Raw genomic sequence first — 23,716 nt, 5'->3', positions numbered from 1 at the left:
TAATCTTTTTTTTGGATCGTCTGAAAAAAAAAAAACCGCATCCAAAATAGAGCTGTTTGCGCTCAAACAGCAGACGACAGAAGGGAGGTAAGCTCAAAGTACTGTTTATAGTTATGTTGGGCAAAAACAGGGATTGATGAGAAGAAATGAACTGTGAAACATCATAGAGAGGGGAGGAAAAAAAAAAAAAAAAATGGGAAAAAAAAAAAAAAGCCGACCTACCGACCCTATTTTTTTCACCCTATGTTACCGTAAACAGACCTTTTTTTTTTGGGGGGGGGGGGGGGGGCCTTAAATGGAAGTCAATTTACAGATGTTAGGAACAGAGAATCTGAAAAATCAAGGTCTCAAAATGGGGGAGTCTTAAATGAGGGCATGTTCAAAGGAAAGTTCCACTGTACAACAGATTTGTTGTCAATTGTGGAAACGGTCAAATTCCACCACAGATTCTGTCTGCAATCATTGATCATGCAGTGGGCAGTGGTTGATACAAAGGGTATGGTTTACCCCATCAGGGTAAATAACATTCTTGCTTTTATTGAAACTGATGCGCAGGTCAGAGGGGTGCATTGTGGGTCGATCATCATGGCGATGGTGCATGGCCATGAAAGGTGACTAACGGGGCGGGGATATAGCTCAGTTGGTAGCGCGCTGGATTTGTATTCAGTTGGCCGCTGTCAGCGTGAGTTCGATCCCAGGTTCAGCGGAAATTTATTTCAGAGTCAACTTTGTGTGCAGACTCTCTTCGGTGTCCGAACTCCCCCCCGTGTACACTACATTGGGTGTGCACGTTAAATTCAGTTGGCTTCTCAAGTACGAAACCTCGGTGTCATCTTCGACGAAACTCTCTGTTTCAAACAACAAGTCTCCACTGTCTGTAGAAATGCCTACTATGAACTGAGAAAAATTAGCTCCATCCGCCACTGCCTTTCTTCCGATGCTACAAAAACCCTCATTTGCTCTCTCGTTCTTTCAAGGCTAGATTACGGAAATGCCCTTCTTTCTGGTTCATTTGACTATCTCATTGAAAAACTGCAGAAAGTACAGAACAACTCCGCTAGATTAATCACAAAGACCCCTAAAAGACACCACATCACACCTGTTTTGAGATCCCTTCACTGGCTGCCTGTAAGAAGTCGTATTCAATACAAAATTGCATGCATTTGTTTCTCTTTCTTTCATGGTACAGGACCTGCTTATCTCTCTGAGATGTTATCAAAATATTCAAACCTCTCCTCTCTTCGCTCTGCAACAGATACCAATGTACTTAGTAAACCAAAAAGAAACAGAAAATCAACTAACTATGGATTTGAGAGATCCTTCAAGTACCAGGGACCTCTTGTCTGGGAGAAAATCCCCCGGAGCATTAGGGATTCCCAGTCACCATCTGCCTTTAGAACAGCCCTCAAAACACACATGTTTAAGTTAGACCTCTGAAGGAGATCCCATGATCGGTGAGTCATCGGCGCTGCCACGTGTATTATCTACTAAAGTGTGGCGTTCATGAGGATGTGTATGTGCCTGTGTGTGTTGTACTAGAATAACGTATGCGTACATGGAATGACATTGCGGGTTACCTGAACATTGACAATGACCAAAGAAAGATTGTGTGTGTGTGCGTGCGCGCGCGTGTGTGTGTGTGTGTGTGTGCGCGTGTGTGTGCGTGCGTGTGTGGGTGTGTGTGACCATGTTTGAATTTATTCGGATTTAGTTCTCTTTCCTTGTTTGTATTATGATTGTGTAAGTGTAAAGCGCTCTGGGCTCGTCACCACGAGGTTTACGCGCTATATAAGTAATCGTTATTATTATTATTATTATTAAGATCCCACGATTGACATAAGGGTCTTTCCTGGCAAAATTGCTTAGGCACAGTTAATAATTGTCTACCTATACCCGTGTGACTTGGAATAATAGGCCGTGAAAGGTAGATATGCGCCGAAATGGCTGCAATTACTGGCCGTATAAAATTTCATCTCACACGGCATCACTGCAGAGCGCCTAGAACTGTACCCACGGAATATGCGCGATATAAGCCTCATTGATTGATTGATTGATAATGTCTCTTTCCTTTGCAGAGCTCTAATCCCATCAATGATATTCTTAAAGTCTCCACCATGCCCCTAGTCAACAGGACCAATCCTTTTGGGTAAGCTCATTGTTTGTTGCAGGCATTCCTTAGTTTTGTAACAAACCTTTCTGGTGGCGCTGGTTATATAATTGACCAGAAGTTTTAGTTACCCATTCTTGAGGCTTTTGTTTACTTCCCTTTGAATTGTGCGTGATATAGTACACACACACTAAAGTGGGGGGGGGGGGGGGGGGGGGGGGGAACAAAATCACAAAAAAATGCTAATGGCAATTAGATAATGTTTTGAACTAACTCTATCGGGGGAGTTTATGCGCTGTGATGGCATGAATACAGTGTCTGCTGAAAGGGGGGGGGGGGGGGAGGGGGGGGGATGTTGGGTCTCTACTGTAGGCTACCCTCTGAAGATGACACTGTACTTCTGCCGAGTCACTTTGACGGTGTTCAGTAGTGGGTCTGTCCCGATCTGTTTATAACAACCATCCACGGGACCGACCAAAAGAGGGCGTTATTGATAGGTGGTCGCTTTTGAAAGGTGAATTATAGAGAAGAAAAACACCTTGTCCAGGATTCTTTGGGGAGGTCACCAGGGCAGGGCTGACTGTATTTCCTGGGGGGGGGGGGGGGGGGGTGGGGGGGGAGGGAGGGAGGGGTGGGTGCGGGGGGGGGGGGAGGAACTCAGTTGGCAGAGCACTGGACTAAATGTGATCCTAGGGTCAAGGATACGAATCCAGGCCAGGGTCAAATTATGTGCAAACTTAAGAATGTATCCATGTCCCACCCCTATGTTACCAAAGTGGCAATCAAAAGACCTCGGTCATATCTGCCATAATTAGTGCAAATGGTATATTACACCTGAACATGCAAACACCTGGGTAGCACTCTTGTTGCTGCTAGCTTTTCACTGGGAGGAAGCGACCCGAATTTCCCAGCAATGGGATAATAAAGGAAATCAAATAATAATAATAATGATAATAAGGGTACATCGTATTTAAATGGTGCAAATCCTACTATAGTTCTAAGCCCCTTACAAACAAAAATCAACGAATCAATAAACAAATACAAAGTCATGTGTGATAAACACTTGGAGAACAAAACAAACACAAACAAATCGATGTGTTGCAGCCCAGGGCCGCCAGACGTGCCGGACTCCATGGTGCTTATGAACCCGCCGGGCCTGTGGCGCACCAACCTCAGTCGACCACCCACCGTCAACCAACTACGCTGGCGACCGGGTCAAGGTCGCAGCCTTGACCCTTTACATGAACGCTCCAAAGTACAGAACTCTGTAAGCTAGGGTCTTGTGTGCATGTACAATGGAACACCCCCTTTTTTTTCTTTTTTTTAAAAACTTTGCCAAGCACATCATTGTGGGGCGTTTAATCAAATAACATTCATCCATCTACTCACAATGTTATTTTACTCACTCTCTCTTTTACAATGTCCCGAAATCTTAGGAAATCAGGACTTAAAAGGGAGGGAGTCTTACAAAGGGAGTAAATTGACACAGGTTATGAACAGACACTCAAAGTAAGGAGAGGCTTACAATGGGAGTAAATTTACACAGGTTATGAACAGACACTCAAAGTAAGGAGAGGCTTACAATGGGAGTAAATTTACACAGGTTATGAACAGACACTCAAAGTAAGGAGAGGCTTACAATGGGAGTAAATTTACACAGGTTATGAACAGACACTCAAAGTAAGGAGAGACTTAAAATGGGAGTAAATTTACACAGGTTATGAACAGACACTCAAAGTAAGGAGACGCTTAAAATGGGAGTAAATTTACACAGGTTATGAACAGACACTCAAAATAGGGAGAGGCTTAAAATGGGAGTAAATTTACAAAGGTTATGAACAGACACTCAAAGTACAAAGAGGCTTACAATGGGAGTAAATTTACACAGGTTATAAACAGACACTCAGAGTAAGGAGAGGCGTACAATGGGAGTAAATTTACACAGGTTATGAACAGACACTCAAAGTAAGGAGAGGCTTACAATGGGAGTAAATTTACACAGGTTATGAACAGACACTCAAAGTAGGGAGAGGCTTAAAATGGGAGTAAATTTACAAAGGTTATAAACAGACACTCAAAGTAAGGAGAGGCTTACAATGGGAGTAAATTTACACAGGTTATAAACAGACACTCAAAGTAAGGAGAGGCTTACAATGGGAGTAAATTTACACAGGTTATGAACAGACACTCAAAATTAGGAGAGGTTTACAATGGGAGTAAATTTACACAGGTTATAAACAGACACTCAAAGTACAAAGAGGCTTACAATGGGAGTAAATTTACACAGGTTATGAACAGACACTCAAAGTAAGGAGAGGCTTACAATGGGAGTAAATTTACACAGGTTATGAACAGACACTCAAAGTAAGGAGAGGCTTACAATGGGAGTAAATTTACACAGGTTATGAACAGACACTCAAAGTAAGGAGAGGCTTACAATGGGAGTAAATTTACACAGGTTATAAACAGACACTCAAAGTAAGGAGAGGCTTACAATGGGAGTAAATTTACACAGGTTATGAACAGACACTCAAAGTAAGGAGAGGCTTACAATGGGAGTAAATTTACACAGGTTATGAACAGACACTCAAAGTAAGGAGAGGCTTACAATGGGGTAAGTGTGAAATTGGGGGACTGACCAGGGGGGCTGCATTGTACAGTGGGACCTGCAATAAGAGGACAGCCTTGGGACCAGCAAACATGTGTCCTTACATTGCAGGTGGCCTTTCAAGTTGACAGGTGAAGGGACAGCAGAAGTTGTTCTTTATTGGGCAGAATCCTAGGTTTCATCAAAGGTGTCTCGCATTGCACTTATCATTGTACAAGAGTCTGTAGGGATCTGCTTTGCTTGTGGCTCCATGCAGCTATCCTAGAAACTGTAAGTCTGGTATTAATTTGATAAACAATCTTGCCGGCATAAAAAAACAAGCAAGGTATGTTAATGGAACGTGTAATTGTGACAAAACAAAATGATACAGTCGCTGATCTTCGACTTTGATTTTGGAACGTTGGCAGTCTATTTGTATTCTGAAATTTGCCGGCAGTTTGCTGAAGAAAATAAAAGCTTGAAATAAGGAAGATTAACAATCATCCCGGTTTATATAGTTCCCACACGGAACATAGTCATTCAGTCTTGTAGCTCAGTTGGAAGAGCACTTGACTTTGTAATCCTTGGGTCAAGGGTTTCATTCCAGGTCGGGGCGGAAACGGGGCAACTTTGATTTGATGACTCAGTGCTGGTATCCATGCCCCACCCCCTACAGCAACTGTAAAGCCTCAAATTGGGCAAAGTCGACTAGGCGAAGTATTCTTCGCGAAGCTTGCAGCACTATAAGATTTAGCATTGAGATTTTGGGCAATTTTTGCGAAGTATTGCAAAGTCGACTTCAAGCCCAAAGTCAATTTTTGCAAAGTCTTGAAGGACCGCCTTAAGCGTGTCAATGATTGTTGCAGGATGAAAGCAGGAGTCACCAGCCAAACCCTCAAAACGCTCTGCGGGTGAAACAGATAATGCCGACTGGAGTGCCCACTCATCATCGCCTGTCCTCTCCGCCCAACCCCATGGCGGGCCGACTGCCTCCACTCGAACCTTCTGCCATTGTGAGTCAGAGAAAATTTCTTTGTGTCTTCTTCACCCTTCATCCTATTCATATTTTTATCATTGACATTGTCAGGCTTAATCGCCCCCCAGAATGAATGTACTGTCATGATTACAAAAAGAAAACACAACAGCAACTTGTTTTGGTAAATTCGCATTCCAGCGTGTTGATACACAGTTACTACAATTCTGAGTGACCTGCTGCAGCGCAGCTGGTCTCGGCTAAAAAAAATTTGGTCAACATAGGTGGGGTAGAAAGTGTTCAGATGATACTGTCATGATCATCCGTTTTTGAGTTGGTGTACAGACTGGAGTAGTCTATTTTTATTTTGTACGCGGCATGAAAGAGAGTACAATAGGAAAACCAGGTTACTTTAAAAAGGTTAGATTGAATTGATTATTGACTTGAAAGTTTAACTTGGCTAACAATTCAAAAATAGGTATCATTTTGAAAGCTGAAAGTGGCTAACATTTGAAAATAACACTTCCGAAGTATCTAACTAATTTTGAGCAGTCTAGCTACCATGGCAGAAAAGTTTGCACTGTGGGGAAAGTGCTTCATGTAGAAGCAAACAGATTAGGATAATACATGGTTTTCGTCATGAATATTTGTACAGCTGCGGTACATTAAGATATATGTTCTCACATGTCTGAAAAGAAATTAACTCATGTACCATTTAATTTCTGATCACTGGTTAATATACTATATGACATTTCTAAAAGTTGATTTTCATCTTGATTCTGATGATGTGTATTAGGTTTGGGGGTATACACATACAATGTAAGAGATCAATCTTCTTCTTCTTCTTCTTCTTCTGCATTCGTGGGCTGAAACTCCCACGTACACTCATGTTTTTGCACGAATCAAATTTTACGTGTATGACCGATTTTACCCCGCCATTAAGGCAGCCATACGCCGCTTTCGGAGGAAGCATGCTGGGTATTTTCGTGTTTCTATGACCCACCGAACTCTGACATGGATCACAGGATCTTTTCCGTGCGCACTTGGTCTTGTGCTTGCGTGTACACACGAAAGGGGGTAAGCCACTAGCAGGTCTGCACATAAGTTGACCTGGGAGATCAGAAAAATCTCCACACTTAACCCACCAGGCGGCCGTGGCCGGGATTCGAACCCTCGACCTTCTGATTAAGAGGCCGACGTCTTACCACCCTGCCACAGCGCCCGTCTAGAGATCAATCAATTGTGAAAACCTTTTTGTTAACAGTGTACTTCGTGCCAGTCGTTTTAGTTGTGTAAATTCTAGCTAGTTGCCAGTGTCTTTAGTTCGCATGTATTCATGTAGCCCAGCTAGCTTTTTGTCCTGCATACTGTGTCTTTGTAACATGTATGTATACTGAAAGGCATAAATTCTGCAAATAGTGCATTGAACGATTTTGCTCTCAAACGAAAATCAGATTGAACCTGTAATTTGTAGTTGACATCTTGAGTGCCGGAGCAAATGTTTCATGCTGTCAGCGTGCGCTTTGCAGTATTGCTGATCCAGCCACAGCTCACTGTGCTAATAAAGACCATGGGCTGAACGGGAGACAATAACGTAAAAAAGATAGTGTATGGCCCTATGAAATGCAACTGGCTGTTTGGCTGTATCAGATATCGCAATCATGCCACGACTTGATGAAGGAGAGAGACTCAGCAAGCGATTGGGATGCTTAGAGCTGGCCAAAGCATTGAACGTGATGAACACTGAACGTTTTCCGAAATCATTGCGCTTAGACTCAGTCACTTTTTTTGAAAAATTGTCATTTCATGATGTTCTATTCAAAATCAATAAAGCGAAGGTTTATAAACACTAAAATGGCCAATAAATAAAATATTCAAACATTGAAAACATTCACCACCGAGTTGATTTTTTTTTATTTTTTAAAGTTCAGTTTGCGGAATTTATGCCTCTCGGTATACATGTATACAGCTGAACTTGTTGTGAAAGCCCCCAGCAGTAAGAGGACACCCCCACCCACCCCATTTTTTTAGTGCAAAAAAAAAACACACCACAGATTACAGGGGTTCTACTATTTGCACAAAAATTGCTCAAACATGCATTTTTCAACCACTCTCTGCATTTTTATAGTGAAATTGTGTTTTGCAACACGTACATTAACAGTAAATGTCCTTTTCTATATATATATACATACGCACATGTTGGGTTTTTTTTACCGCTGATGCACATTTTGCAGCAATGTGCGTATGTGTCATGATGTGCAGAATAAAAGTTAGTGGAACCCGTATATTTTATCAACATCACCAAATTATAAAAGCTGCAACACAGGGAAACTCTTGGTTGATCAGCCCCAAGGGTGGCCTCTGATATACCAGCTCAGCTAGGTCATATCAAAGCTAGTGAAATTTACAGTGCTCTAAGTTGCTGATTTTCAGTGTTTCGTGTTTTCAGTTTGACTAAATTCAATATCTATTCAAAACAATTGGAACCATCAATACTGGAGATTCGTTATTTTGGTAGTGCCATGATTCCTTAGTCCAGTATTTTGATGATGTTTAAAGCTTGTTATTAAAATAAATTGATATACCCCCATTGTCAACTGTTGTGACTGAGGACGTTAACTCTCAATTTCATCAAATATGTTGATGGTCCCAGTTATCTGCTCCCGTCTGTTGTTCCTGTAGCCATGGTAACCTTGTCTTTCAGCTGACGTCGTCGCACTGTAAGTTTGGCAATCGGGCTAGCAGCGCCATCGACAACAAAGAAGGGCGGAACTTGGCGGGCAGAGAGAAAAGCAACAACGCCGTGGAATTCAGCCGTCCTAGTACCACTCAGGCATTTAACAGGGTAACAACTTCTCTCGGCAATCTCGCTCAATTTCTCTTGGCTATTTTATTCTGTAACAATCTTAAACAAATGAAGCAGAGCGCTGTTTACTTGGCACTTACTCTATTACACATGTTGTATGCATTTTGAGCGCGTACTTCCCTTTGTCTATCAGATACTCTATTCAGTGGTCCTTGAGTGCTGGCAATTAATGTTTTGGGTTTCATTTGTTTAAACAGATGATGTTTTACTCAATCATTCATTGGTATATATTGCATGAGTAAATCATTTTGAAATCAACAAAAAACTGTAAGCTTTATAGCGGCTGATGGGTTTTATTTGTGGTTAATCATTTTGAAATCAACAAGAAGCTGTAAGCTTTATAGTGGCTGATGGGTTTTATTTGTGGTTAATCATTTTGAAATCAACAAGAAGCTGTAATAGTCCTTACGGCAGGGCAATAACCCCTTGAAAAATACCTCGGAAAATGTTTTAATGGTTTTGGGTAGTTTAACTCCTGAAGTTTACAAATCCGCAGGATGACATCTTTAAATCCTTGGGCAAATTGAGACAAAATTAATTATAGGAAAATTAGCAAATGTTGATTTTTTTGTTTAGACACAAAAGGCATTCCATAGAAAAAAGGGCTAGAATGGCGTCATAACTTCATGACGTCGGGAAAACGTAATGAGTAATATGACGACACGTACAGTATGGCCTGTAGTGTTGTCCGTGTCCGTACTTTAGCTCCTCTTCCAAGACAAAAAACAAAGGCATTTGACGTGTTTCATTCTGCTAAATGGAAACAATTTGCACATGGGTGTATATGGAATTACATCCAGGCTGAGAAGATGTGAAACCTGTGTTATTCGTGGACTTGTGATTAGTGCGTATGGTGTTCCAAAGCACAGGTTTCACTGTCGAAGATAAAACTTGTAAATTGATCTTACAAAATGGCGGGCGATGATCAAAGAACATCGTGAGAGACTAGTCTTTTCTCCGATTTGATTGTTTACCAGACGATAGAGCTATTTTAGATGAAAGCGTATGCCATCTGGTGACAGCTGTTCATTAACCAGTGTGTTCGTAGGAGTGCTTAATTTCTCTGCAGAAGATCCATGCGTGAAAATCGGTGAAGTCTTTCAGCAAATGTCGCAGTTTGTAAGCGAGTGCTACAGGTGCAAAATCTCAAACAACATATCACGTGAGAGATATGAAACCTGGTTAGCTAGAACCTCCAAGCACCAGTCCACATAAATCAAAAACTACCGCCCACATCAGCCCATTGCTGAACGTCCATCTGAAAAGGGCTGTATTGCAATTCTACGGGGATCTTCCAAATCTTGATCCGGTTCACTCTGGGTGGTTGTAGGATGGGCAGAAAACCGCCTGGAGTAGAACCTACACCAACTGAAGTCATGCTAATTTTGAAGTGTGGCTGTGGAGAAATTTACCATGTGCAACAGCATGCTGTGCTTGCGCAGTCGGTCAATGTGCGTGTGCCATCTTATGTCGATGTCTACTCCTTGGAAATTGCACAAATCCGCACTGGTCATCCATCGTAGTCATCCGCACTGGGTATGTGCAACAGTCACCTTCACCGGTCACCAGCACTGGTCATCTGGATCGGTCATCCACACTGGTCATCATTTGCGGTCATCCGCACTGGTCATCCTTTTGTGATCATCCGCATCGGTCATCCGCACTATTCATCCTTCATGATCATCTGCATTGGTCATCCGCACAGGTCATCCTTCATGATCATCTGTACTGGTCATCTGCACTTGTCATCGTCCATGATAATCTGCACTGGTCATCCGCACTAATCATCCGCACTCGTCATCCGCACTGGTCATGTTTCATGATCATCTGCACTGGACATCCGCACCGGTAATCCGCACTGGTCATCTGCACTGGTCATCCTTCATGGTCATATGCACAGGTCATCCACACTGGTCATCCGCACTGGCAATTCTCACCGGTCACCCGTACAGGTAATCTACATGACATCCTGCGTAATCATCGGGCGTGGTCATTTATTGGTCATCAGGCATAGTCATCCGCTACCATTTCGGCAATTGAAAAAAGGATCGATGGTGGCTGCCCTCAAACTGGAAACTCACTGCATGACCATGTCATCTTGTGTAATAAACCAGCGTGGTCATCCCGCCTGGTCATCTGGAGTGGTAAACTACACATCATCCTGTGTGGTCATCGGCGAGGTAAAGTGCATACTAACCAGTATTCCTGGTTCGTCGCCATGACCTTTACGTTATGAGATAGAGGTCTTTTGTATATGAGACATGGTACATCAGGTTTAGCCTCTTGACATGACGCCTAACACACCTCCTCGGGGCGTCACTAACTGACACAACACTGTGTATATGGTGTCAATCGCTTGGCGCTGTGACACCTCACAAGGCCTTTCGTCTGATGTATACATTCCTCACCTGACTAGATCCTTTTTTTAAAAAGAGCACAAGATAACTTAAAGTTATTCTGGGTATTACAGCCACTTTTCCAGGATTAAGTTCTTATCTGCTTGCTCACCGACCAAGTCACTCATTGATTCTGGAACCCACCAGGATGGTAGGGTCACTTCAACGACGAGCGCTTCATAAGCTGTCTCCACCTCTGGCGGCTGTGAGCAATTTTTGGGAAGTTGCAAAACATTTCCCAATCCACTCTGTAATGATATCTGTCCCTCTGTTCATTTGTCTTCTCTATCTTCTCTTTCCGCGCACCATACCCTGTAAGATGGTCTTGGAGAGCCCGCCTGTTCTTGTTACATTGCCATACAATCTCAGCTTCGTCTTCTTGACAGTGATCTTTGTAGTGATGCACGTGCTAAGTGATGGTTTTGCAGACATTAAAATATATGACCTTGAAATGGTTTGACCTTGAAAACGTGTGACCTTCAGTGTTGGTGAACGTTTTTATTCATGGCAAGTTTTAAGAAGACATTTCGTCATTTTATCTTCAAAAATAGTATAATCCTTTATCATTTGAATGAACATTTGACATTCATATGACCTTGAAATGCGATGAAGGTCAAGCAAAGTGAAACAGTAATCAAAGCCCACAACACATATAAGCTTAAACCATTAGCTGTAACTGAAAAAATATATTGCTAAAACTAACTATATCATCCTGCTCCGTTAACCAGTTTTAACGGTCCCTCAACAGACCAGCCATTCGGGTTATAGTGTCTGCTAATCATGTAACTGTTGTTATGCATATTAACTCCCGTTTTATCTCCCGGAAAACATAAATAAATACAGTTCTGCTAGTTTATAGCATGCAGTTTCGACTATTTTGCAGGCTGGAATCCATCTTGTCCGCCATCTTGAATACATCAAAATGCCCAAGGATGACAGAGTGTCATCCGTCGGATCTGTAATCTACAGACATCACAGAGTTCAAAACAGTCAAAACATTCTCCGAGGTATTTTTTGAGGGGTTAAGGTCAAAATCGGGAAATGACGACCTGACTATAAGCTTTATAGCGGCTGATGGGTTTTATTTGTGGTTAATCATTTTGAAATCAACAAGAAGCTGTAAGCTTTATAGCGGCTGATGGGTTTTATTTGTGGTTAATCATTTTGAAATCAACAAGAAGCTGTAAGCTTTATAGCGGCTGATGGGTTTTATTTGTGGTTAATCATTTTGAAATCAACAAGAAGCTGTAAGCTTTATAGCGGCTGATGGGTTTTATTTGTGGTTAATCATTTTGAAATCAACAAGAAGCTGTAAGCTTTATAGCGGCTGATGGGTTTTATTTGTGGTTAATCATTTTGAAATCAACAAGAAGCTGTAAGCTTTATAGCGGCTGATGGGTTTTATTTGTGGTTAATCATTTTGAAATCAACAAGAAGCTGTAAGCTTTATAGCGGCTGATGGGTTTTATTTGTGGTTAATCATTTTGAAATCAACAAGAAGCTGTAAGCTTTATAGCGGCTGATGGGTTTTATTTGTGGTTAATCATTTTGAAATCAGCAAGAAGCTGTAAGCTTTATAGCGGCTGATGGGTTTTATTTGTGGTTAATCATTTTGAAATCAACAAGAAGCTGTAAGCTTTATAGCGGCTGATGGGTTTTATTTGTGGTTAATCATTTTGAAATCAACAAGAAGCTGTAAGCTTTATAGCGGCTGATGGGTTTTATTTGTGGTTAATTATTTTGAAATCAACAAGAAGCTGTAAGCATTATAGCGGCTGATGGGTTTTATTTGTGGTTAATCATTTTGAAATCAACAAGAAGCTGTAAGCTTTATAGTGGCTGATGGGTTTTATTTGTGGTTAATCATTTTGAAATCAACAAGAAGCTGTAAGCTTTATAGCGGCTGATGGGTTTTATTTGTGGTTAATCATTTTGAAATCAACAAGAAGCTGTAAGCTTTATAGCGGCTGATGGGTTTTATTTGTGGTTAATCATTTTGAAATCAACAAGAAGCTGTAAGCTTTATAGCGGCTGATGGGTTTTATTTGTGGTTAATCATTTTGAAATCAACAAGAAGCTGTAAGGTATGTAGCACTGCTGACGGGTTTTATATAGGGTAAGTCTTAAACGAAGTCAATACTGTGCTTACTTTCAGCGTTGGGGTTGTGCGTAGAGGGTGGTTTTCATCTCTTGTGGATGAAACTACTTGTATTATTTTATGGAAAGTTCATGGTGCTTAAATTTCCATTTAATCTTTGATTTTACGGACAATACATTTTTTTGCCTTATCTTGTCTCACCTTGGTGATGAATTCATACTTGTGCTTGTAATCTGCGAGCGCGAGCTAATTAGCAATGTTCCTTTATACTTAAAGCATATGTAAACCAGTATAGTATCCGTGTACAATAATCATAGAAAATATTTTCTTTTCTGGAGACTTCCATTATGAAAAAAAGACTGGATGATGTACATGGTATATCTGTAGCTAGGCGTATGCCTGCCTGTTTTGCATGATTATGCATATATTGGACATCTTGTTTGCATATGTACTTGTAGTAATTGATGTGCTTTAGTTTGCTTTTCACATGCTTATTGCCAAGCTGTAGCAATCATCAGAATGTTAGATAGGTAAGTGTGTTAAAGCTTCAATGTCTGTCATTTTGAAAACTAAACACTCAAAATTGTTTTTGCATGATTTGTCGTTTTTTTTAGCAGCCAGAACCTTCGTACAATATGAATCGTCGCTCATCAACGCCTTTGGGTCAAAACAGGGGCGTGACCTACCTCAATGGTGAGTTCAAGATATTAGTTGTACTGTGTGTGCAAGTTGTCATATATGATGGCCTTGAGGAAACAGTGTTTTAATGTCACAAAATACCCTTTCAAATTACGAGCTGAAAACTGTCCATCAGGTGACAATTTACTGATTTTTACATTTTGAGTATTGCAAGCTGTGTACAGAAATAGAGACACGTTTGTGCAAAATATGCTGAACATTTAGCAGGTTCTTTTGCTTACAACTGTGTATCTCTGCACAAAAAGTGACCTTCCTTATGAGTTGAATTCCTACAAGCCGGCGCCCAGGCTCTTGCGCATTCTGAGCCAGCTTGAACATTTCCAAACTAAAAAAGATAAGCTGAAGTTGTTTTGTGCATGCATTTTATTTTCCAGGAGACATCAGCTGTCAATCCCTCTTAATTACACACAGCTCTCGAAGACCCACAGGTGTCTGACCCGCAACCATTTAACATTTGAGCTATAAATAGCTCAGTGTTCAAGGCTCGGCAGACAACTCTACAGAGCAGCTCCTGTAAAAGGAGGACATCTGTGTGTGTCAGCCTTAGTGTCGCACACAGTTAATAGATGTGGTGTTTATGTGCACAGGTCAAAGCGTTGGTCTGGGAATCATGGGCAGCGGCCTTCACCCCTCAGCGGAGCACCCCTCCAATATTCTGGAGGACGAGGTGGCCCCCAAGGAGGACATTCGCCATAACCAGTGGAGTCAGTATTGTTTCTTTACACCCCTTTTACCATCCACACCTACCGGCACGGTTGGCCTAGTGGTAAGGCGTCCGCCCCGTGATCGGGAGGTCGTGGGTTCGAACCCCGGCCGGGTCATACCTAAGACTTTAAAATTGGCAATCTAGTGGCTGCTCCGCCTGGCGTCTGGCATTATGGGGTTAGTGCTAGGACTGGTTGGTCCGGTGTCAGAATAATGTGACTGGGTGAGACATGAAGCCTGTGCTGCGACTTCTGTCTTGTGTGTGGCGCACGTTATATGTCAAAGCAGCACCGCCCTGATATGGCCCTTCGTGGTCGGCTGGGCGTTAAGCAAACAAACAAACAAACAAATCCACACCTTCCCAGCCCTGCAGTGCTGGTCAGAATTCGGTTCCTGGCCTCGCCAACTCAGTTGACCCAGTTTGTCCTGCCAGTAGTGCACTAGCATGGGCTCTGGTTACCACTTAATTACTGAGCAGGAAATGGACTCCAGATGTTTAAACAAAAGCCCCCATAGCTCAGTTCCCAGAGTATGTGTAGCTTTGCTGGCGCTTATACTTGTTAACTATGAATGTAGATGTAAATGCTTGTATAACTGTGTTTTAATTTTAAATGTGTCAAGCGCAAAGAGCATAATTGTAAAGTTATGATGTTGCGCTATATAAATGCTCATTTATTATTATTATTATTATTATTATTATTATTAGTAGAGATGCCATGCTATTGGTTGAAATTAATAAACAGTTCTAGTGGAGCAAGTCTTGGGTGGAGAAAAGAAAGAAGTGGGGGAGGGGGGGGGGGGGGCATCATGGGTAAATTTTCTTTGTGGACATATAGCTGCATGTGCACATTTTTATGCCATCAAATTAAATTGTGAAAATTTAGGACCTAAAATGTGTCAGCAACATCAGCACAGTTTAAATGCACTGTGTAGAATATGTGGAAAGAGGGTTAAGTGACACTGCGATAAAGATAAACTCTGCGTTAATTACAAAGTAGACATAATGCGGGTTTTCTCCATCTATGGGTATGACAGTGATAGGCATTCAGCTCAAATGCATCACACTCAGGTGTCACCAGCACTGCGACAATTCATGGCAGCACCATATCAAAAGAACACAATTCAAAAACAAGCCACAAGGACAACGTAGATGATGGCGCAAGAAGCAAAATAAAACATTTAGTCAAAACTCGACTACATGTAATGACAGTCATATATGACACAATGTTCACGTACATATTCATATTTACGTCTGTCTCAGAAGAGTATGCCATACTGACAAGAACGGTTATCATGGACATTATTTATTTCAGAACAACGCAAAATAGGTTCTTTTGTTGAAAAAGACAACTTTCTGCATGCCCTACCTCTCCTACTATAAAAGTGTAAAACAAGATCTATTATATGTACTTTAAAATTCATCGGATATCATGAGCAGTGGACTATCACAATGGAGTGCAGGTGAATTGGATCAGCAGACTCATTCATTTTGCTTTCTTGTGCAAAGGTATAATATACGAGTTGCTCCATTTATTCTGCTTCCTGTACTGTTTTTTGCGTCTAAAACAAAACTGTATCATGTCTGTAGTAACTGTGCATGACGCTATTCCTCAACAATGACAAGCTTCTGTACTTACACTTTCAAACCACATCAAAGGACCTCAATCACTTAGTACTGATATATATACTACTTTACCAAACTGGAATCAGATTTTAATTGCATTGAGTGTCATCTGCCGAAATCAATCTAGTCATGTGTCAAATTTCAGGCCAGAGATGCAACAAACGGCTCAGCTATCATTACATAAAGTTGTGAGTAAGAGTATTATAGCTACGGTCAGACAGGCCAATTTGCTGCTGGCACTGACCGCTATCTATTATATGTAAAGTCCCAATATAGGTCATAGATACCTCAGAGGACGTGAAACCCCATTAGTCAGTCGGTCAGTCTCGTTGTGTGCAGCTGGCTGGGCTATGTTTTTATGGCTGAGCTGGCTGGGCTATTTTTAGATGGCTAAACTAATTTTAGATGGCTGAAGTGGCTGGGCTATTTTGAGATAACCGAATTCTCAGTGCTGGGAAGGTGTGCATCTTCTTGTTCTTTTCTTTTTTTAATTTTCTTATTTTTATTAGTGGATTCAATATATTTAGGCACTCTTGATTTTTACTTCGTTTCTCAATTTTGTTGTTCTCTTTTTTTGGTCGTCTTCTTATTTCTGTATGTACTATAAATGATTATTTTCCAGGACCTTTCAGTCAAGATCTGTGTGTCAAAATAGGATTTCCGTTAGTTGTTTCTTTTCCTCGGTGTCGTAAAAAATTTTCAGTTTGGGGTTTAGGATAAAATCTTCAAGGTTATAGATTGCAGTTTTACCAAATCAAGGACTTTTATGGCTGACGATATGTTTCTTTCTTTTCTCTATCTTTTTGTTTTTTTGGGGGTATATGTTTTATTATATATTTTTTTATATTGGGTATTTTTTTGCTTCGTTTCATGTGAAGACATCCAAGTTAAGATAAACCCTTTATGTTGTACATCTATGAAAGAACTTGCATAGAAAAATATATGAGGTCCCAGGAAGATCACCTCAGTAAATATTTTTTCTCACTCTCAGAGATCTTTGAAAGACTAAAAGTCTATGCTTGTTTGTTTGTTACTATATTAAATTCTGCAAATTCAGTTTTAAGGATACATGTAAGCAAATATTAATGGATGCATTTCATAGCAGCAGACCAACAAACACGTTGGTTATAGCCGTCTTGCTTGAAATATGCATATATTAGAAATATTTTCTGTCTGAATTTGTTTTTAATTCACAAACCCCCAGTGTTGGTTATAGCTGTCATTCTTGAAAAATGTAAATGTTTAAAATATTTTCAGGCGTATTATCATTTTGATTATTTAACAACTAGCACTTTACTGTCTTCATACTGGCAGGGAAGTTCTCTAGTCTGAGTCAGAGGTAAAAGTTTGAGAGTGCTCTGGATTCATTGAGTTTTGAAGCATGCATTTTCTTGTAAGTTTTTTTTGGTTTATTCCCACATACAGGTGTGCTTTGTACATGTAAACTGCATCTTGGTCAAGAAAGAGGGGTGGGAGGGGGGGGGGGAGGTGGTGGGGGAAGCGGGGATGAATAATTGTTGTCATATATTATTAAAATGTCGAGGGAATGTTATAGCTAGTTCCTTATCCATGCAGGAAGGGAAAAATGAGCAGAAACATATTTGTTGTTTTTCTTGTTTCTGGTTTGAGCTTTGTTTTGTTTTCGTCTGGGGTTTATTAGCCTGTGTTTGATCATTGTGCATGCATGGTTTGTATCTGTTGTTGTTGTTCCTGCTCCTGCGTGACTTGTGTTATTAGGTCGATCCGTAGCATTTTTTCTTTTGAGTCTTGAGTTTGATGCTCTTGCAGGTCTGTTCCCAATTAAGCCCTCGATCCATGGCACAGTTTTGAAAGATGTGCTGTGTGTCAAGTATGTGTAGCGCACTGTGTGTGCATTGCAGTGTGCCTCTCTGATCTTTAGTGAGACGTATATAACCACTGTCATTGCAGGATTGAGGGTCAATGGCGAAACTGCTGCTGACAAAAATCTGTTTGTGTGATGATTAACCCCCCCCCCCCCCCCCCCCATTTCAGATTGATTCTCATGACTGGTTTTCTGCCTCTCCATTACACCTCCATTGCGTCTTTGGTTTTCTTTGTTGCCCACTTCCTTGTTTGAGACACACACAACAAGTGAAAAAAAAGTTAACCAAGAAACCTATAATGTTTTCATGATGATGCCCCCACCATCCCGCCCCCATAATTGCATTGTGGGTGTGATTTTCTTTGTTTTCCACTTCATTAAAAAAACAAAAAAAACACTAAACGAGACATAAAACCGTTAAGAACCATCAGACATACAAAGGGTTGGAAGCAAGACAAATAAAACATTCAACTCGCCCTTTTCTACCCCAAAATTCACACAAATGTATTTACTTCTCTCTTGCTGTGTATATAGCTTTCAGGATAATCTTCAGAGTACGTGTTTTTGTCAGACACCTGCTCTCAGCATTATAGTCCCACAAACATCAGTCTGAATTTTAATACCATTTCCTTTCTATAATTTCTGTGAATGAGAAATATAGGCACTTTTTCAGTTCAATTATTTAATTTTGTGGGAAGGTAGGGTGGAATAAGAGACTTACCCTAGTTGATACAAAAATAATTTTCAGTTAAGAAAACATTTGGCTACGCAATGGTTTGCATTCTTTTAAAACATTACCTTTGGTTGTTCAACTAAAATGCACATGTTTCCATGTGCACAGTGTGTGTGTGTTTATTTTTGTCAAACAACTATTCAGCAGGCTTTGTAATTTCAGTGTACATGTTCAGAATAAATCAGAAATACTTGTCTGTGAATTGGCCGTTGTTTTAATCAATTAGTCAGACTTATTTTTGTTTTTCTTTTCTGGTGTTTCCCTTTTAGCTTTTTGTTTGGCATAAATGTTTTAGTTGCATGGAGGGAATTTTATTTGTTCGTTCATGGGCTGAAAGTCCCACAGCTTTTACGTGTATGACCGTTTTTACCCCGCCATTTAGGCAGCCATACGCCGCTTTCGGAGGAAGCATGCTGGGTATTTTCGTGTTTCTATAACCCACCGAACTCTGACATGGATTACAGGATCTTTTTGTGCGCACTTGGTCTTGTGCTTGCGTGTACACACAGGGGTGTTCGGACACCGAGGAGAGTCTGCACACAAAGTTGACTCTGAGAAATAAATCTCTCGCCGAACGTGGGGACGAACTCACGCTGACAGCGGCCAACTGGATACAAATCCAGCGCGCTACCGACTGAGCTACATCCCCGCCCTGCATGGAGGGAATATTTATCATGAAAGTAGACTGGAACTATTATTCTGCTTTCTCATCTTGTTATAATTTTGCTAAAGGAGGAAAACAGATAGAGTTTATCTCCTTTCATTCAATGTCTCCTGTGACTTTTCAGGTTGGAATTTCACAACACAGTATTTCAGCAAGGAAAACATAAGGGGAACTTTCAACACTTACTCGCGTGTCTTTGTGAAAAAAATTTTTTCCATCTATAAGCAAAGAAATAACCATATTGAACCATTGCGTTATTTTATCTCATTTTGTTTTCCGTCTCTTCTTCGTACTGCCTGATCAGTTTACTCAGATGTGTGTGTGTGTGCAGTAGTACCTGTGATGAAAGTAGATGTATGTTTGTACAAATAGTACCTGTGATGAAAGTAGATGTATGTTTGTACAAATAGTACCTGTGATGAAAGTGATAGGTGGCCTGTCGTGACAGGTACATGTATACATTTTGGTAAAGATGATAAACAAAGAGACTTGGGAGGTGATCTTAATGACTTTATTAAGAGGCTGTCTCTCATTTGAGGTGCCTCTAACATTGCAGGTACAGTGGAACCTCCCTTTTGATACCTCCAAATATCTGAGAAAATCAGGTTTTAAAAGGGGGGAAGTCTTAACCCCTTCACTGCCCACCCCGTATGTAATACGTGGTCATTTTCTGTTTATCGTACGCCCATAACCGTATCTCATACGTGGGATTTGTGTCAACAACATTTCAGGACATTTCTGAAAACTAAATGGGAGGTAACCACTGTCCAAGTACTTGTAGGGGTTCTAAACACAGTTCTTTCCCATAGACCGTTCGGATAAGTTACTACCACTGTGGCAGTGAAGGGGTTAAAAGGGGGTTCCACTGTACCTACCACTGTACTTTGTTGTGGTGTTCTGTTTGAAACTGTATCGCCATTTCCCTAGGTCGTCAGTTAACATCAATCCTTTTTTCTGCTTGCAGTTCCCAGCACACCAAGCTACAATAACATGTACTTCAGACGGCAAAAAACTCTGCGCTACTAACCCCCCCCGACCCTAACCTTGCCTACCTCCACGTGTTGCCACCGCCACGTGCAACACGTCTTCACTCCTGGATCAGTGATGCCACACACTCACCTGTGTGCAGTCTGTGGATCATGTCTATGCAACTCAGCGCCGACTGCTGCACATATGTGCCTGCAACAATGACAGCTAGCTGCCTTTGAGAGCCCTGTGTTTCACTTGATGCAGTCTTCAGAAGCTTAGGGTACCAGCTTATACATCTGTTCGTGAGTGTCCTTCTGAGACTGGATTTACCATCACTGTGACATGTGCTTCAATGCATGTTTTTCGCTCAACGCAGTCTTCAGAAGCTGTATTAGCCGCTTGTACGTTAGATTGTGAGTGTATTTCTGAAGCTAATTTTGTCACCGTTAATAAAGTACTGCTGCTGCTCGAAGGATTTGTTATGCCCTGGTTGAGTGTACCCTTAAAGCTGGCTTTGCAAACACTATGACATGGGCTTTCGTCGCGTGCATACAGTGATAGCTGCCTTCGAGGGTCAAGTTTTTAACTCAGGGCAGTCTCCAGCAGCTTAGGTAGCAGCTTATACATTTGTTTGTGAGTGTGCTTCTGAAGCTGGCTTTGCCACCGAGACATACTGCAGATGTGTGTGCATACAGCACTGGACAATAGCTGCCCAGAAAGCCTGTGATTGTCGCGCAGTCTTCTGTAGCAGCTTATAACGGGAACGCAGAAGAAGAAGAAGGTAGCAGCTTATGCGTTTGTTCCTGAATTTATTTCTTGAGCTAAATTTGTCACCGTCATACACTACTAGCTGCTGTTCCAAAGATGGATGTAGTAGGTGATATGCCGTGCTTGATCACAGGAGCTGTGAGTGCTTGTGGTTTGATGGTAGGAACTCTACACGAGAGGCATGCAGCTACAGCTGACATCCTTAAGATGGTTCTTCCCTCTGCCATACATGACGGAAGCTTCAGCATGACTGTGCCAGCAGAATGGCTGTGGTGAAAGCAGCAAGACTGAGGTGAAAGCAGCATGACTGTGGTGAAAGCAGCATGACTGTGGTGAAAGCAGCATGACTCAGTGGTGAAAGCAGCATGACTGTGGTGAAAGCAGCATGACTGGGGTGAAAGCAGCATGACTGAGGTGAAAGCGGCATGACTGTGGTGAAAGCAGCATGACTATGCCAGTATGGTGAAAGCAGCATGACTGGGGTGAAAGCATCGTGCGTGGCGTGGAGCCATTGTGACCCCAGCAGGGAACAGTTGGCTGTAACAGAGATGTTCATGTTTAGCCCTCAACAGTAATGTTTGATTCACGTCTTCATATTCAAGCCGTCGCAGCTGTGAAAACGTTGTTTGTTAAAGCAAAGATATCACATTTGTATCGTTCTCATCTGTCTGTTGTGCAGCTATTTTGTTTGTGCCTCAGCCATTAACTTCCGCTGTGAAGCAACGGTCTGGATGGACGTGTTTTACAGAAGAATTAACACCTCAAACACACCTTTGTAAGATTGATGAGGGACTGAAACAAAACACAAGGTAATTGCTGTGAGGAAAACATAGCTCGCAAGCTTACAAGAAGACTTTTCAGACTTTACTGCAAACAGGAGAATGTTCTGCATGTGATCAAGGTTACTGTTGAAAAATGTGTGAAAGATGTGATTTTGAAAGAAACAACTCGGAAAGCGATCATTAACGGTGATGAAAAAATGTGAAAGGTATCTGGACTGTGCAGACATGATATACTGACTGGGTGTTGTTTATCTGCATGAACTCTACAGATTCTGACTAATTCTGTTGCTATGGCCACAGACTTAACATTTTTGTACTCCCTTTTTTGACACAGAAAATCTTCAGCATGGGATAATTAAGGCAGCTGAAGACATGCTTGCAAGCATGCAAGCATCTACAAGTGAGAATTACTAATTGTGCCTGTGGTTTTCTCAGGAAGTGAGTGAAACAAAACGCTTGACCTTAGACTTTTGATGCCACATCAGCCATCCTTTTAAAAGTAAAAAACTGTGAAGAATCCTTTTTAAAGTGGAAAATATATATGTGCAGAAGTGATGATGAGGAATTTATGCCTTATTACTTTGACTTTCCAGTCAACCTACTTTGCATCAGTTCAGATTTATATGTACTACAAATCATATGCATACGTATATTTACCACAAAGTTGTGAACAAGCGACTAACTTGCTGGCTTTTCTTGATTGGGGTTATTATATATTCTTTATTTTGAAAACTTATACTGTCTGTAGTCCAGGTTGGAAAGGTTGTTAGGAGAGCGATTATGACGTTGTTCCCATGCTGCTTGAGATTTTAATTCTGTGCCTGAACTGAGCATGTCCTTCCTTTGAGTTAAATAGCTTTCATCAGTTTTAACAGCTCACGTGATGTAAAAAGTGTTGTTTTAAATGCATGAATGATGTGAGGACAAACTAGCGGGTATGTATTAGGTTTTCACGTGCGTGTAGTTTGCAGGTTTCGAAGCAGGGATTATTTGCAAACAAGACAAAAATGTCGTCTTAGTCTAGAAATATTGTTGGTAAAATGTCCCAAAATTTACTGTGCAAAATTTGGACATGGCCTTGTGAGAGTTGAATATGTATGAGACTTCAACATGACAGAAATTGGGAGAATTGAGGAGCAGTTGGGTGGGGTGACAGTGAAGAAGTCACACGCATGCAGAGACATAGTGTGGAAAATAGCCAATCTCAGGGAGTTGACTGATTAACATCATTATGAACACTTTGTAGCTATATACATCATATATCCTTCTTCAGTTTTGAGTTTTGAGAACCCCCCACGGGTAAGGGGGAAGAATTTACCCGATGCTCCCCAGCATGTCGTGAGAGGCGACTAACGGATTCTGTTACTCTTTTTACCCTTGTTAAGTGTTTCTTGTATAGAATATAGTCAATTTTTGTAAAGATTTTAGTTAAGCAGTATGTAAGAAATGTCAAGTCCTTTGTACTGGAAACTTGCATTCTCCCAGTAAGGTAATACATTGTACTACGTTGCAAGCCCCTGGAGCAAAGTTTTGATTAGTGCTTTTGTGAACAAGAAATAATTGACAAGTGGCTCTATCCCATCTCCCCCCTTTCCCCGTCGCGATATAACCTTCGTGGTTGAAAACGACGTTAAACACCAAATAAAGAAAGAAAGAGTTTTGAGAAATAAGTTTGGAGTGAAGTTGGTTGAAAATCCTGTATGTTGTTACATGTATGTCTTTTAATTCTTACATATCAGCCCCCCGACCCCCACACACATTTGTTTCACATCCCTGTTCCTGCCCTGTTCCAAGGTTTCTTAGACTTTAGACTATGATGAGTTGTGTTACTTCAAGATAAAAGCACCTCGTTATACTTTAATTTCAAAATGTTCGATTTTTTTAATTTTACTGTTCATATTG

At 41.1% G+C, this 23,716-nt stretch overlaps 1 protein-coding gene across 6 annotated transcripts in view; it reads left to right on the top strand.

Annotated features, from left to right (window-relative positions):
* LOC138958377 (protein FAM149B1-like) overlaps positions 1 to 23,470 on the top strand; it is a 99,397-nt gene extending 75,927 nt beyond the window's left edge. For 3 of the 6 annotated variants that reach the window (XM_070329506.1, XM_070329503.1, XM_070329502.1), the window contains 8 exons: positions 2,076 to 2,146; positions 3,212 to 3,374; positions 5,561 to 5,707; positions 8,372 to 8,512; positions 11,813 to 11,936; positions 13,642 to 13,720; positions 14,314 to 14,430; positions 20,260 to 23,470. In XM_070329506.1, coding sequence (XP_070185607.1) covers positions 2,076 to 2,146; positions 3,212 to 3,374; positions 5,561 to 5,707; positions 8,372 to 8,512; positions 11,813 to 11,936; positions 13,642 to 13,720; positions 14,314 to 14,422 — 834 coding nt within the window. In that variant the 3' untranslated portion in view covers positions 14,423 to 14,430; positions 20,260 to 23,470. Of the gene's footprint in view, positions 1 to 2,075; positions 2,147 to 3,211; positions 3,375 to 5,560; positions 5,708 to 8,371; positions 8,513 to 11,812; positions 12,432 to 13,641; positions 13,721 to 14,313; positions 14,431 to 20,259 lie in introns of those variants that run through there. The other 3 variants (XM_070329505.1, XM_070329504.1, XM_070329508.1) reach the window with 3 other exon arrangements.
* Positions 23,471 to 23,716: the final 246 nt, after the last annotated feature.

This window comes from Littorina saxatilis, linkage group LG2, assembly GCF_037325665.1.
Source record: "Littorina saxatilis isolate snail1 linkage group LG2, US_GU_Lsax_2.0, whole genome shotgun sequence".
Classification (NCBI taxonomy): Eukaryota; Metazoa; Mollusca; class Gastropoda; order Littorinimorpha; family Littorinidae; genus Littorina; species Littorina saxatilis.
Note: the sequence above shows the minus strand (reverse complement) of the source record. Positions and strands in the feature narration are given on the sequence as shown.